General features: G+C 44.3%; 1 protein-coding gene across 9 annotated transcripts in view; it reads right to left on the bottom strand.

The window, feature by feature from the left end:
* The window catches only part of CADM1 (cell adhesion molecule 1), a 641,657-nt gene that overhangs the window by 35,679 nt on the left and 590,432 nt on the right, over window positions 1-15,546 (bottom strand). For 3 of the 9 annotated variants that reach the window (XM_085645728.1, XM_085645724.1, XM_085645726.1), the window contains 2 exons: window positions 12,628-12,660; window positions 10,880-10,921 (listed from right to left, as the gene is read on the bottom strand). The exons of 3 other annotated variants lie outside the window; for them this stretch is intronic. In XM_085645728.1, coding sequence (XP_085501854.1) covers window positions 10,880-10,921; window positions 12,628-12,660 — 75 coding nt within the window. The remainder of the gene's footprint in view (window positions 1-10,879; window positions 10,922-12,627; window positions 12,661-15,546) is intronic. 3 more of the 9 variants (XM_085645731.1, XM_085645725.1, XM_085645729.1) reach the window with 1 other exon arrangement.

Here is a 15,546-nt window from a genome sequence, read left to right as displayed (position 1 = left end):
CGCTTGTGCAGTAGGACATCTGCAAAGTTCACTAGAGTGCACCCAGGAGATTAAGCAAACCACCTCTGAGCAGAAATTTCTTTTCAGCTACTCTGTTTATTTCCCCCCTCATTCCCAATGGTGGCAGGGAAACGCCCTTTCTGCCCATGAACAGCAGTCGCCCCTGGGAGTGCCTCACTTTGTCTTTACTATACAAAAAATTAACAATCTGGTTGTTCATAAGAACTCTGTGGCAAGGCACCAAGACTGGTGCAGGCACTGGATGCACGTTTCACTCTGCATGTTAGGTTTTTATGACATGGATGAGGAAGATATTTGAGTACGCCTAGCTTTTTAGAACACCAATCGTAATTTTGCTCAGTTCTAAATGAAATACTTGAGGTTTTACAGCTTCCATACCATCACGATGGAGTTCAGGTGGACCAAACATTGGTCATAAAAACAGAAGGTTAACGCTCCAAGGTGTTCATTAGAACACTGGTGATTCTCCAGTGTTCTTCTGCAGCTGATCAGACAGGGTGCTGCCGTTGGAAATACAGGTTTCACTCAGAATATTTATTCTCACATGGCTGAGCAAACTGAACTTAATTGAAATTGTGCTCATTTTAACTTCTGGAACATCTACCACCTTTATGAGATTTTAAATTAGAAGAAACATTTTGCTCTCAAACATGGTTCATCATATCCAAGCAGAGGGTCAGTATTTTTCACAGGGTTAAATCACCCGGGAACTTGCCAAAATTCCTAAAATACGTCTAACACTACCAAGAAATGACATATTGTGACTAAAATCTCCTATCACTCTACATATGTGTTCATTTTAGGGACCCTTAAAACGTGACATTTACTGCAATGCATTTTGATGGGCACCATGATCGTAGAGTTCTGTAGTGGCTGCCACAACATATTGTCCAGGGTGTGACCAGTAATTCATGAGGACGTCCTCTTGTGGCCCCCTCCACATATCCTGGGAGTCAGAGTATGCTCACTGTGCCCACTTATATATTTTTTACATTTATTTTCAGGATGCAGGGACCATGTCTTGAGCACTGGAATGGCTGCAACCACCTAGTTCATGCTGTGGCCAGGCAATAAGGATTGACTAGTACCCTTTACATTTGTCGACCAGAGCATATCTGGACACCAACAGGCCAAATATATCAGTTATAGTTAACTGAAGAAACTAACTCGCACCTCTGCCATGCAGTGTGTCAAAGATTTTCCAAAAATAAGCCGACAAGGGATGGAGGGGGGTTTAGGCAATTTCTTTAAGGGAGGGGGTCATATGGCCCCCCTCCCTGAGCCATTTGAAAGCCCTAGGTACCCCATAGCTGATTTCATTATGGGAAGGGTGCACACAGCCAATTCCTGTACCATTTTGAGGTCCCGGGACCGCAGCCCCCAGGACCTATTTAACGTAAGGGGAGGAAGGTGTCCTGTCCCTCTCCCTGGGACATTTCATGACACCAGTGACCCCATCCCTGGGGCCACAACAATATAGTGCCATTGGTGATTGGTCCCACCAGGGAAACCCACAGTAAATGCAGCTGTTAGGGCTGTCTAGGGGACCCCTACGTACTCTGCCGACTCTCCTGCCTGCACCCATCTAGGGTACAGCAGGAGCTGGCTCCATTGGTTTGCTCCCTCCCAGAGGAGTCGTTTTTCTCTGCTTCCATCTGGCAGGAGCAAACTGGAGTTGAAGTTCTACCAACTTGCGCCCTTGTGGGCAGGGAACAGCAGTGTTCCTGGAAATTAGGTCACCGGGACACAGTTGCCAGAACCCTCTGGGTGGTTTAGAACCTGTAACCAATGGAGTGATCGGGGAGGGGGCTTGAAACCCCTACCTAAAAACAATGCTACAGCCCCGGGTGATGGGCCCGTCTGTGGCCTCAGGAGGAGTGCCCCACACCTCCCCCAAAGAAAATGATTTGGCCCGATGCCCTTCACAAGGCTCGGGGAGTGGGGCCACACACCCCTAATTCAATATGTATTTGACCGTGGGGGATGGGGACCCTGCAAAGGCTGGGGAGGGAAGGACACTCACCCCCTTTCCCATTTATAACAGTAACCATCCCCGGGAGATGGGATCCTATGGGGGTTGAAAGGGCTAGAGGGGGGCATCCCTGATCCCCATTAAAGTAGTTATTGGCACCAGGGGATGAGGTCCCCAGGGGTCTCAAAAGGCATGGGGAAGCTAGCCACACCCCACTACACCCCCTAAAAAGTGACTAGGAAATGATCGGAGAAGCCGCTCATTAGACATTCACTGCTGCAGCTGGGGAGCACCATATAACACCCTCCATGGCTTTATTTTTTTCATTTTTAAAGTGTTTTTTATGCTTGTGGCGGCATTACAAGGGGAAGGGGCACCATTGAGTATATTTTTTTATGTTACAAAGGGCTGACAGGTAGCACAACAGACACCCAGAAACATACCAAAACAAAAAAAAAAGCAGTAAGTCTCCTGTGTCATTGAATCCATGACTCCAGGAGAACTTACCATACATGTTTTAAGGCACTACGAGCTAGATGCTCTTTGGCTGGAGTTCATGGACACCTTGTGGTTGGTTATATGGCTGCACTTTGTGACCTGAAAAAGATTTTTAAAAACTCAAAGACATGTTGAATATTGTGTTTAAAAAAATGCTTTATTGAAAATATGTTGTGACAATCACTATTATTAAACATTGCAATGTGTGAATTTATAAATTATACATTCGATTGTACTTATTTGTGACATTATTACAAAGCCAATGGGTCTGCTTTATGTATGTTGATGTTCTGACCACTTGGTAAAGCCAATAGGCCTGCTCCTTTTTATATTTTGGTGTTCTGACACTGACACAGCCAGTAGGTGTGCCCTACTTAAAATGACACCCTTTATATTCTTACATGACAGTCAGGTGTGTGCAAAGTTGGGGGGAGGGTGGCCAATTCCATACCATGCACTCCAAAAGGCTGTGCATGGCAGGGGTTTGGGCACATGTGAGGCCTGGGGTGCAAGCCCTGGACTACTAGTTAGGATTTGTAATAATATCCTACTTTATCTTTTTTTTAAACTTAGAAATTCACTGAAAAAAACAAGTTGTGCCCTAAAGTAACCATCACTCGTGCCCTCGCCATGCAGTACTTACAAATTACATCTCATGACGTGTTCTATTACATCAACATCTGATATTACTGAGGACACAAGTTCAAGTTACTTGAGATAAATATAACTGGTGCATTTCAGTGGTTTTGTTCATTTAAAATGGTAAGTTTTAACTGACATTTTTACCGAAGTATAACCTTTTAACTTTATATATATCTACACACAGAAGAATATACTATTTATGATCAATGTTGAACCTAGGAAGGGGTCGTAACTGAAACCTTTAATGAGTCATACCTCTTGTCCTCTCAACAATAATAATTGAACATCTGCTTATATGGTTCATGCGGTGCCATGGTTTTTTTTTCAATTCCATTTGCTTTAATAAATGGTATTCAACCAAAACCGGGATACAACTGTTTGGCTTGTGCAGCAGGGTAAACATCAGATGATATGCATTGTAACTATAAGGAACGTTATTTCCCTGTGTAAAGTAATTGGTACATGCAATTTGTTAGGTTGTAAAAAGTGATTCTCATATCAACTTTGCTGCACTGTATTAAATTTGACCTTTGCAGTGTAAAAATAAAAGTGAGATGTAAAGGAGTGTAATTACTCTAAACAACATGTTATTGGGGCACATCTATCACTATCTATACCCCCACACACCGACACCACAGCTCAGAGCTATGAAATAGTGTAGATCTAAGGACATCTCGAGAAGGTGTGGTTGAGTTATCATAAGCAGGTAGCATGAGGAGTGAAGTCGGTCCAGAAGCACTAGGGCCAATGGGTTGTAGAGACCCCATCTTTACTTTTACTGGTAGCAATATATTTAACTCGCCTCATTTTTAGGTCTCGCCTGACCCAGCGCATGCGCTGGTCTGGCGAGGTTTATTGAGAGGGCTCCAAAAAGTGCTACCAGGCCAGCCTAGTGCTACAGTGCATGTGCGCGGGCGAGCGCGCCGCGCTTTACCGCGATTACTTTCACTTTCGCGGCCCCACGGTCGCTTTGATGTTTGATAGTGATCGCGATTGCGATCACTAACTTTCGCGGCCGCACGGCCGCTTTGCATGGCCAATAGGTCTCGCTTTTGGGACCTTATAAGTATTTAGTTATGCAACTGTTGCATGGCTAAACACTTATAAGGTCCCAAAGGCAAGACCTATTGGCTATGCCAATGCTTGTTTTCAAAGAGCCTGAACCTGAATTCCGGTTAGCTCTTTGCAGGGCAAAGGGTGAATATGGAAGATTGGAAGGCATTGGCCTCTTTTAAAACTAGAAACGTGTTGAAAGGCTGCAGCTTCAAAAGGCTGAGATTGCAGTCTCATCACTACTTTTGTAGGAATAAGTGGGCGAAAAAGGGAGGGAACCAGAGAAAGCGGAGTAGCTAATGAAAAAATGAGAAAAAAAGCTTTTGACGCGAAATAAAAGGCGATAAAGGAAAAAAGGAGGGGAGCACAAAGTATAAGGAAGAACAGAATAAAGGTAAGAAGAAAAAAGTGTGACTAACGGCAGCCAGGAGAGAAAACAATGAAAGAAATGAGAAGTCTGCGAGGTGCGAAAGCAAGCAGACTGAAGAGCCCCGCCATAACCTCAGGTCATAAAGCCCATCTTAGTGAGAATTCTCAATAGGATCACGTGCTTTTGTGCGAGGTCCATCCACCAAGGGGTGTGCGAGACACCGTTTCCAGTGGCGTCATAAATCTGCTCATTAACTGGGTTTAAAACTTGAAAAATCCTACCTTTTTTGTTCATAGAATGTTATCATACTATAAAGTGTGTAATACCACAGACCTGTAGTCTCGACCAAGGGAGTAGCTAGACTATGAGCTAAAGCTCTGATGGCACCAAGCAAGCGATGCAAGTGAGCCCAACTACCTCTTCCATCCAAGCATCTATCCATTCATCCTTTCACACTTCCACCTATCCGCTGTTATCCTCTATTTCACCTTTACATTCGGTCATCCATTCTTTCATTCATCATTCAGAAGTCCCCATTCCAACAATCAAGCAATCCATCCACTGTGCCATCTAGTCATCCATCCATCAATTCTACCACCCATCCGCTCTTCAATTTACCCTCTGCCATCCATCATCCAACTTCGCCATAAATCCAGTTATCTATCATCCATCCATTCACTATGCCATTCATTCAGCCATCCATCCACTCTGCCTTCATTGTCTCATCATTTCACTTATCCATCCCTTTACATAGTCATCCTTTCACCAGGCCATCCACCTATTCAGTCACTCACTGATCCATCCATCAGTCATTTTACTTGGTTAACCTTCGCCTGTCCATCCACATATCTATCTATACCTTTACTCTGCCATCTATGCCTCCACTCCGCCATCCTTTCACCTGTCCACCCCCCTATCCATTCATTCGGTGCATCCTTTCACCCACTCATCCATCCACCCACTCATCTATCCACCCACTCATGCGTCCATCCGTCCATCCTTCCTTCTACCCTTCCTGCTGTTATTCCTTCCTTCTTACCCTTTTCCATTAACCCATCTTTCGTTCTTCCTTTCTCATGCTCGCTTTTCTACTCGGGTTGTATTTCTTTATTGTGTAATTTTCGAGCTTTAGTTCGCCCAGTTGCAGACAGAATAGGAGCATAAAGAACTACAGCCCTCGATGGAACTGCTGGAGCGGGGTTTTGCGACGCCCCTGGTCTCAACCCTTTGAAGCAATGACACTACCACACACCTTTGTAAAGTACAAAGGTTAAAGTTGTGACTCGGCCCCACAATGATTACAAATCTGTGACATCAGGAATGCGTACACCTCTGGTGTAGCAGGCACATCAATCATCTATACTACACCGAAATGGACAGCTTTCCCATATCAGTAGCTCCTACCCCCTCCTGATTAAACTACTTTGTACTAGATTCAAGGCAGGTTCGCTGGCTGTCTTGAGGACATGCCTCAGGATAGCACCCCTTCAGATGCCATTGGTACAGCCTGCACATATTTTATTCCAAACTCGATCCGAAGGCAGCGTCCCTTGACAGCTCTGACAAGTGACATATTGTATCTGCAGCCACCAATCTGCAGGCGCACGCGGCAAACCCGCCGAGCAATTTGCAAACGGAGATTACATTTTACATTGTCAGCGGGGAGCCTGGTGTGTAAAATGGAACGTACACATCTCCCTAGCATCTCCCCGCTTCTGCTGAAGATGATTATAAAAGAGGCTCCGCCCCCAGGCTGCCATTCTCCTGCAGAGGGGCTGTGGTGCCCTTCAAAAAGCAAGTATCGACTCAAGCGACAAAGTAAATATTGCTGCCAGCTCTCAATTAAAGGCACAGTAGCAGCTGGCATGTCCCAAAGGTGGTGGGCAGGTGAGGAATAAAACATAATACATTAACCTTCCAGCAATGAGGCAAAATAATCGGTTGTCTTCTCTCCTTGAGGCAGGCTCCCAAGCCAATCCTGGGGCTGCTCTCATGCTCATGAGAGCAGCGCTCTGATTGGAGGGAGCAGCCTCTGTAGGTGCTCCTGAGGGCACTGGGCGCCTGCACTTCCTCTCAACGGAGCTGTCTTGGTGAAGAAAAATAAAATGGGATTGAATTTGCTTCATTATCATTTTATTTTTCGTCTCTGGGGCATTTCAGTGGGGCAACTCTCCTCCATTATAACGGAGGAGCTGCCCCTGCAAACGCAGACACTTTCTGCCAGAAGGTAGGGCATTGCAGTAGTTTGCTTCAAAGGCAGAAGCACTTACAATGTTTTCTGAATCAAGTATGAAATCCTGGTACTTTCCACCGCATTCAGCCTAAGTGGGCAGTATAGGTCATCAAGAAACTGTCGTTCTGCAAAGCAGACTTGTGTGGCGAGGTCCCTCCCAGTCATCATAAAGCCCCACTTCTCCACTGGTGTCTTAGACGGTCCATCATGGGTCTCCTAGAGCAGCCAGTGCGATGAGCCGGGTCCCCGTTCTCTTGATGAGACCGACAACTTACTGGGTTTTATCACATCGCATTGTGCCGGGTGAGGTTCAAGCTGGTGAAGCCTGAAGGGGAAAGCCACAGACAATGCCAAGACTTACTCTGAACGGTAACACTGTATGACAGAAGGAATGTGAAGTCATCACACAAGGCAGTGGCTTTTCACCAGTGAAGCACGGTGATGCACCAACTGTGCTGAAGGCAGGCTCGTGTAGGGCGACAAGTCCTAGTAAGACCATAAAACACACTCAACTAGTTTTCGGACAACTCTGGCCACAACAACATGGTCCTTACTGTTGTCTCACACACTGAACACAGTACACAAGAAAGCAAGTTTAAGTGAAAATGGTCCCCTTACCAATAGCAATCAGGCGACTTAAGGTATTAGCAAGTGTAACTGGAGTGCTTGGGACCCGACCACTAGATGGCGGAATAATGCACAGCATGTGAATCCAGAAAAGATTCATGCTGCAAACCTGCATAGTCATTTGCATGGAGCAACCCGGCCCAGACCCGGAGACCCAATGAACACAAGACACAGAAAGAAGGGCAAATGTTGCTTTTCAGGCTAGCCTGCCATTAGGGACTGTGGAACAGAGACTACCCTAGTTCAAGGAAGCAACTTGCCCCTTAGTCAACAGCACGTGCTGGTGATGTCCAACAACACACTACAAGACAGTTCATAATCGCCAACATCAGCTGCTGGCCTCCAAAATTTAGGCAGCTGTAAGCACCCGTCAATAACCGCTCTTCCCAGTCCCGTAACAGGAGTGAAAATGTCTGTCACCTAGACTCCTCAACATTGACTTCCACCTTACAAAGCGCCCAACAGAGCCAGTACTACCGCTATCTATGTATGTGTGTTTATTGCGTATATGTTCTATATATATATAGATATACATGTGTAATCTATATAGATATTTGTGTGATATATACAGATATAGAAATATATAGTCTGGTAACATTTTATATTTAGGATGAGATAAAGCTTTAACAAATGTATCTGAAAGAGAACAGAGGCTGCATGATAAGACAGGAGGTAGTTGAATACAAGGGAATAGTGGTGCAATATATGTACCTTGAATAGAGAATACAGGTTCAGTTTTTATTTAAATAAGAGAACCGCAGCACATCAATGGTAGCAGAAAGAGTATAGAGGTACGAGGTCACCTAGAGGCATTTCTTTTCCCTATAGATTGGGTCAGTTTTCATTCTAAATTCCTTCTGCCTCCATCACTGGACAAACGATAAACATCTTTAAATTACCGTTGTACACTCCAGGCATTTTGTCAGAATTAGATTGGATGTTTGGAAAAAAAACGTGCATTTTGGAGTTGAAAATTATGCAATGCTTGTAGCTGCCATGGTTTTTGTGGGAGGTGGAGAGGAGGCGAAGCAGGGATGCGAGCATGGATATGCTTAGGAGATGATCAGTCACAGGTATTCATCCTGGCAACATTTGTGACTGTTGCTTGATTGACCAAAATACGATATATATTTAGAATTATCTTATTAGATAAATTCTTTATGTACCTTATCTCATTGCCATATGCAAACATTGAGCCTTTATTCGCTCATTCAGACCTACCATTTGTCCTATGTCTCTCATCAAATACATTTGAGCCTCTAGTTCCACCTCAGTTACACCAGAGGATCCATTCTCTCCTCACATGCATCCCGGTCTGTCCTCCTTAACGCTGGAGGCTCTACTATTAGATCACATAATTCAGAGCCTCTATTTTCATATCACACGCACATGTGAACCTCTGTTTCATGACACATCTGAGCCTCTTCTTTCATCATACACCATATTTTCTATTTTCTCATCACTTAAATCTGAGCCTCTATTCTCTTCTAATATTCTGAATTACCAGTCTACAGATACATCTGAGCCTATTTTCTCATTTCTGGTACAGTAAACCACAATTCTTTTTACGATTCATCTGAGCCTCTATTTTCACCTGAAAGACGTCAGAGCTACTATTATCTTCTCACATACACCTTAGCCTCCATTATCTGCTCACTCACATCTCGGTTTGTCCACAGATACACCGGGTTCTCCATTAGAGCACACTTGCACTCCAGTTTGAGCACCTGTATCGATGAAACTTGTAACACATCTACACAGAAAGTGACAAGCCAGGCCATTGGATATAGTAACACTTATCTTGTCAAAACACACATTCCCTTGAAGATTTGGATATTTACCAGGAAAGGGATTTATACCAATTGGGATCGATAGACCTGAGGAAAGCCCAACAACCCTTTATGGGCGTTAGTGGAGGCCGAAACATGTTGACATAGAAGCAGAATGGGACAGGATGGGTCCTAACTTCCCCTACACCATCTCCGATATTTTAGCTTTTAATCCTATCCAGGGAACCCAGAATAAAAATTTGGAAGGGTATCTCAGAGTTCGTTTTATACTCCCACAATCACGGTCTTTGTTTTTCAAATTACTGCGTGGATGCAAACACATTTATGTTTGGTATGTCCTCCCCTCCCTTTACTACATCCCAGGTGTTGGTCTGCGCATGGATGTTGTAGCAGCCTTATGATGAAGCAGGCCACGATTTAGAGGGTGAGGGTAGTCTTTTAATAAACCCCACGTTTTTTTAAAGAGAAGGGTGGTATCTTGGCCACCCACCTCTGCATCCTTTTCCTCGTTTTGTGGTTACACTGTACTCCAAGGACAGATCTCCACTCCTACAGTTCTCCTTCTGCATCGCCCCCACCATACATCGCATCAGGCTAGTTTCAATATAGTGCATGGCAGAAGGGTTGTAGGTGTTTGGCGGAGGTAGTGGGTCAGAGTTAAACAGGAGTGAAAGGAACAGGCGAATAAAGTGTTAAAACACTATCTGTGGCCCTGTGAAATAATTAAAAATAGTTTAAACTGAATCACTGGAACAAAGTGTCCTGTTAGTGCTTGAATGACTTTAATGTAGACTGTTGAGCGCCTTTCTGAAGCTTGGTTCCATGAGCAGTGGCCCAGCTCGGCCTCATCAAAAGCTGCCCGACGGAGCCTTTTATTTTCTCATCCCTACACCTGAGCCTCTATTCCTTCAGTACACCTAAGCACCTGGTCTCTCATCGGATACATACAAGTCTCTATTCCCTCCTCATCTGAGTATGCCATGAAATATATGCGTCCATTTTCTCCTCAGATACATCTGAGCACTTGTTCCCTCAGACATACAGAATTAACTTCTGCTCTCTCCCAGTATGCATTTGAGTGTTTACCTTCTCCTGGTGAAACAAACTTTAGGTCTCTATTTTCGCGTCTCTGGGGATATAGTGCAGACCCAATTCAAAGGTGGTCCCAACCTCCACCAGTTCTAGCTGGATTAGATTCTTTTATTGACACTTCGGGGCAGAAAATCAATAGGTCCCAAGACAAACATGGTCTTGGGGGCACAGACTGCACACTGTGTCAGGCAGCACCTATTGCCTTGCCAAAGTGAGGTGGAAGAAGGTCACATTATCAATAAAGGCAGCAAGCACTTACCTGGCTGGTTTAGTCAATCTGAAAATGCATCTGAAATGCAGGTTGCAGTTAAAAGCGTGCAAAAACCTCAACGTATCGGCATCTCCAAGTAATTGGACATTCACCTCTACCTTGACAAAAGTAGTAAATTGCCCATTGCTGAAAAATAAAAGATACAGGCAACACCTACAGATGCACCAGGAAGTCACCAGTGGATGGAAGGCAGAAACACAAACCATTAGCAGAGACAGGATCCCTACCAACATCCCAAGACAAAATCAGTGTCAAACTGCTCTTGGCACGAGTATCTTCAAGAAGCACACTGTTTTCATCAGATACTTACTCTCAAGAGAAGCAGCAATTGTCGGTCTGGCGTTCTCTTTCACTAAAATTCAGTAAAAAAAAATCTAAAATAAGCCTGGGAGAAATGTCAGTCACAGAATTGAAAGGGATAGCGTTCTACACACTAGCCCCATTTGCACGGACTGTTCTAAAAGGGGGATTTTCTTAAATGTTCTTAAATTCCAGACTTCAGCACTGGTCCAAAATCAAGATCAGGGGCGTTGGGCCTCTACAAATTTTCAGAACTCAAATCATTATGCTTCAGGGCCAGTCCTTTGACTGTGGCATCAACAGAAATATCAGGAACTTAAGTGTCATGGGATATTCCAATAAATATTTCTCGTCAGTGCCATCCCGCACTCTCCCCCCGCGTTGTGACAAATGGAAATGGGCCCTTGCTGTATATAATACATGGAGAAGAATGTAATCATGGTAGAAGTCGTCCGTATAGGACACTTGAGTTTTGGCTGGCACAAGGCTATTTTCTATAAGCAGTTCAATGCAAGACCCCTTATTGAAGAGCAATGCCAAAATAGTTGGGTGGGGAGGAAAAGAAACCCCTCTGCCAAAGCCTAAAAGGTTCTCGGAAGGTCTGGGCTCCCATGAGTGGCAACAGAACCAACCTACAGCCCTCACCACGCGCTACTAGAATAAGTGAACAAAGTTGCACCGTCTTACATTTGGCGTCTCCTAAGAAGTTACAGAACTCATGCAGTCGCCGGCTTGCTGGGTGACTACGCGCAGTTCCCCCACCGCAGTACATGCACATTACACACTGTCCTCCAAGCTCCTCAAGAGGGAACACTTCACTGAAGTGAGCGACTGGTACCAAAAGTAGATCTTTACTTTCAGTTTTCGCCCTGGAGTTCTTCAACTACTCAATCCATAGGGATTACTTGTTTTAGGTGAGGGAAGACTGTGCGGCTAGGGAAACATGCACATGCATTTGAGTGCTTCACATACATGCTAAGTCTAGGCAGACGTTTGTTAAGTAACAACAAATGGGGCAGATAAACTCTTGGGATATTTTGAGCGCAATTGAACAAGGCAAGACCGGTGGAGAGCGCACAAAGAAGTCTTCAAAATGGCGTCTTACTAGTGGGCTGTCTGGAGAGGGGCTGTGGGAAGGAACTAGTATGACTGGGTCAAATTGGGGTACTTGCTCACAACTCAGTTTAAGGCGACAGTCACATGAGTGAATGATTAACAGGAGGATACAGATTACTGACAATATGCAAGACTTAACCAATTGCTTCAGGTGCATGGAGCACATGGAAAGGTCATCTCTGGCCTCGATTATTCGGATTACCAAGGAGGAACCAGCTTAAGGAGAACACAGGTGCATCATGTAAGCCCACCATCAGTTGCAAGCCTTACAGCCTTGGTGAAATAAGCCACCCAACCAGGATGAGGATCTCCTCTGCTGGCACTCCTTTCATGGGCTCCAGATGGGAACCATCGCTTTCAGACTACCGCACTCATAACCCATTTAACTATTATCTAGTTTGAATGGTTTGAATGGCCAGTCACTTGTATGTTAGGATTGGTCTAGTAACAGCGAAGATACCCTTCTTTTCACAGAGATGGCAAAAGTGACCTCGTACGTCACTCTCTGAGATCTGATGCGAAGGAGGAATCAGCCCACTGGAAGACTGCATGCCTAGAAGACCTCTTTCGTACTGTCCACAAAGACGTGCCTTGTTCTGGAGCGGAGGCGAAAAGGTAAATAAACAGGAACGTGGTACCAACCGTGTACTGCTGGCTCGGTCGTCGCAGTGGAGTCTACACACAGGCACAGAGGAGTGAAGGAAGGGAGGAAACAGGAGGAACAGCATGCAAAAAAAGGGAAAATGGAAAAAAAATGGAAACAGATAATATAATGAGCAAGCTTTTCAGAGAACATTGCGTGACAAGCAATTATATATGGAAGGCACAAAGCATCTGAGAGTGAGTTGCATTGCGAAAAAAGGCATGCCCCCAGCCAACATTTAAGAGAGCAGATGTAACGGACAAGGACAGGCTGCTCTCCTGCCACCCAAACGGTGTTCCTGAGACACTTATCACAGTGTGGAAGGATAGCAAACCGAGGGGGAGACCGGTTGTGCTCAATAACGTGTCCATCAGGGAGCTCAGGCACATTTTCAGAATAACCAGTATGTGAATGAGCCATATAGCCTGCAAATCTTGTAACATCTGTCTCTCTGGGACCTTTGTTAGACACGCTATACTAGGTACCAATGCAGCTTAATGCCAAGAGGAGCATAATGAAGGACTTTGGGCATTGTAATGGGTTAGGTCCAAGGTCTTGATTTTGTTCAAGCTAAATAACCTTGCATGCAATTTACAGCTCTTCTTGTCCCCAATTCTCCCCATCTGAAAGGTCATCCTGTGTTGTAGACCGGATTATTCAGTAACACCACACTAAACGTAACACAAATCTTGACCGAAGTTAAATCAGTGCCAAATGTATTCTGCAAATTATTTTCCCAGATGCTTGTGTGAAGCTGTAGAATGTCCTCACTTCACTGAAATTTAATAGAGAAGTTCCCGCCTATCGAAGGGTCAAACACTTTGCTTTTAGAGTGGAGACTTTGACTGAGGCATTTCTAAAAGGTGTCCAAGGCTTAGTGACCAATTTAAAATTTTCTAGAAACATTCTCGTTTCACAAGGCATAAGAATTTCTAGTGTGTTGAGTTAAGTGAAGGAAAATGATTAATTTATTAAATTTAACAAATCCCTTGTCAGTTATTAATGGTATGTGGCATTCGTATCTTCCTCACTGCTTTTAGTGTTACCACACTTCCACCTCAATAGCTTGAATCTACTCTATACTTAATACTCCCTTAAGGGACACAATTTTACATCTCCACCCCGGGTTAACCCCAAAAACCTGCATGGATCAGAAATGCATGCACCACTAGTGATGGTATAAACAAGAAAATAAAGTGGGTGCCGAGAAGAAAAAACCCACTGCCCTCCAAAAACAATCCCATAAATCGATAGTTAACTAAGGATTTTGATTTTTTGGGGGCATCAAAGATTAAATATGCTAGCCGTATTAGTCACTGTAACAATTTCATAGCCTAGGATTTCAGAAGCAAGAATATTGGCCTGAAAGTCTCCCTCTCGGATTGGATGATCTATCCACAAGCTCTAGAAAGTATCACCACATTCTGCATAAACATTGTTCATGATTGTCCATTTGATCAGCTCCACTCCCCCACAAAATTTATGGACATGTGGCCAAACGGAAGGATTGGGGGAGGGGGGGGGGGGGGGGTTCATACCTCCAACTAAAAATTGTGTTACTGCAAATGAAGATGGCAATTCACAACATAGCAGAAGACTCACATTACTGTATACAATGCAAAGCTTCCATGCCACAACAACAAAGCAAAAGAGTTCAAAACAAAAACATTTTTCACCAAGACTTAGTATGTGAAGCTAGTGCATGTTCATTTACACCTCAACCCTTCCCCATGCAACCTTTCATTCCTAAACAGAAGGATCCGAAGAGGCAAAGGGGGACAAAAACCAGAGCAACGCAGTGTGTCAACGTTTTGAATGGGGACCAAAGAGTGAAGTCTCCCAACACAATAATTAGCTGTGATGTCACCAACCTGCAAGAATTCTTTGTGAAATGGGAAGGAGCCGGAGAGGCTCACATTTAACAAAAAGTAGAGCACACCAGTTCATTGTTCTGCTTGGGTTCTGGAGCACAAGGGCAAAACTTACTTGCTTCTTAGGATGGATTGACTTCTCAGCCCAAGTATTTACACATCATTGGTGACGAGAGCAGCACACACCGTCACTGTGACACTAATGTCATAAGACATTGTGCTTCAGGCTTCTTGTTCACCACCACCTACTTTGCAGAAGAAGTCCAGATGCTGCACCACAGAGCAAGAAGTTGTTCCCAGGCCAAATCATGTGTCGGAGCAGATGGGACAAAACACGTGGGAATGCCAAATGACAATCATAGCCTGGAATATGAAAATACCGCTTGGCACTGCCATGGAAAGACTCATTACGAGGGCTACGGGCCAAACCTACAATAATTCAGCAGAGTGCAGTGAACTAGGGAAATTAGGAATTGAAAGTAAAGATGTAGTAATAATTCAGATTTATGGAGCCTAACAAGTATTATTTCCATTCCTCTATGATCAATAGATGTGGCTGTGCCAAAGCCTGCTTCCCTGCACAGAAGGATGTTCAAGTTGTCAGCATACAACACTTACCATCACATTGCCTTCATGCTGAACACCACCCAATGAAAAACAAGAAACCGCGGGCTCCTCGGCGACTCATAACGAATATCAAGGATGCATTTACGGATTGTAGAGAAAGGACCCTTCACCCACCAAATCGAGTAGAATGCAAAGCCTAACTAGGCAGATTAATGATAGAAAAAGAATGAGAGCGAGTGAAAAAGTCTGGAATAACGTTTACTGTGCAGTTAAAAGCATATTCCTCTTACTCACTGAGAGCAGAGGTGTGTGGGAAAGAAAGGACTTGCACTGGCAGGACTCTTAGATGAAGCTAAGAAAGGCAGCCGAGGACGAAGTTCGTTGGCTTTATTAGCGGACAAAAACATTGGATGTTCTTCAGAGAAGCATATACATTAATAAAAAGGGATACATACTAGTTATTGCCTATTAGATACACCT

Source organism: Triturus cristatus, chromosome 3_1 (assembly GCF_964204655.1).
Source record: "Triturus cristatus chromosome 3_1, aTriCri1.1, whole genome shotgun sequence".
Lineage (NCBI taxonomy): Eukaryota > Metazoa > Chordata > Amphibia > Caudata > Salamandridae > Triturus > Triturus cristatus.
The sequence above is the reverse complement of the archived record's forward strand: the minus strand, read 5'-3'. Positions and strand labels throughout refer to the sequence as shown.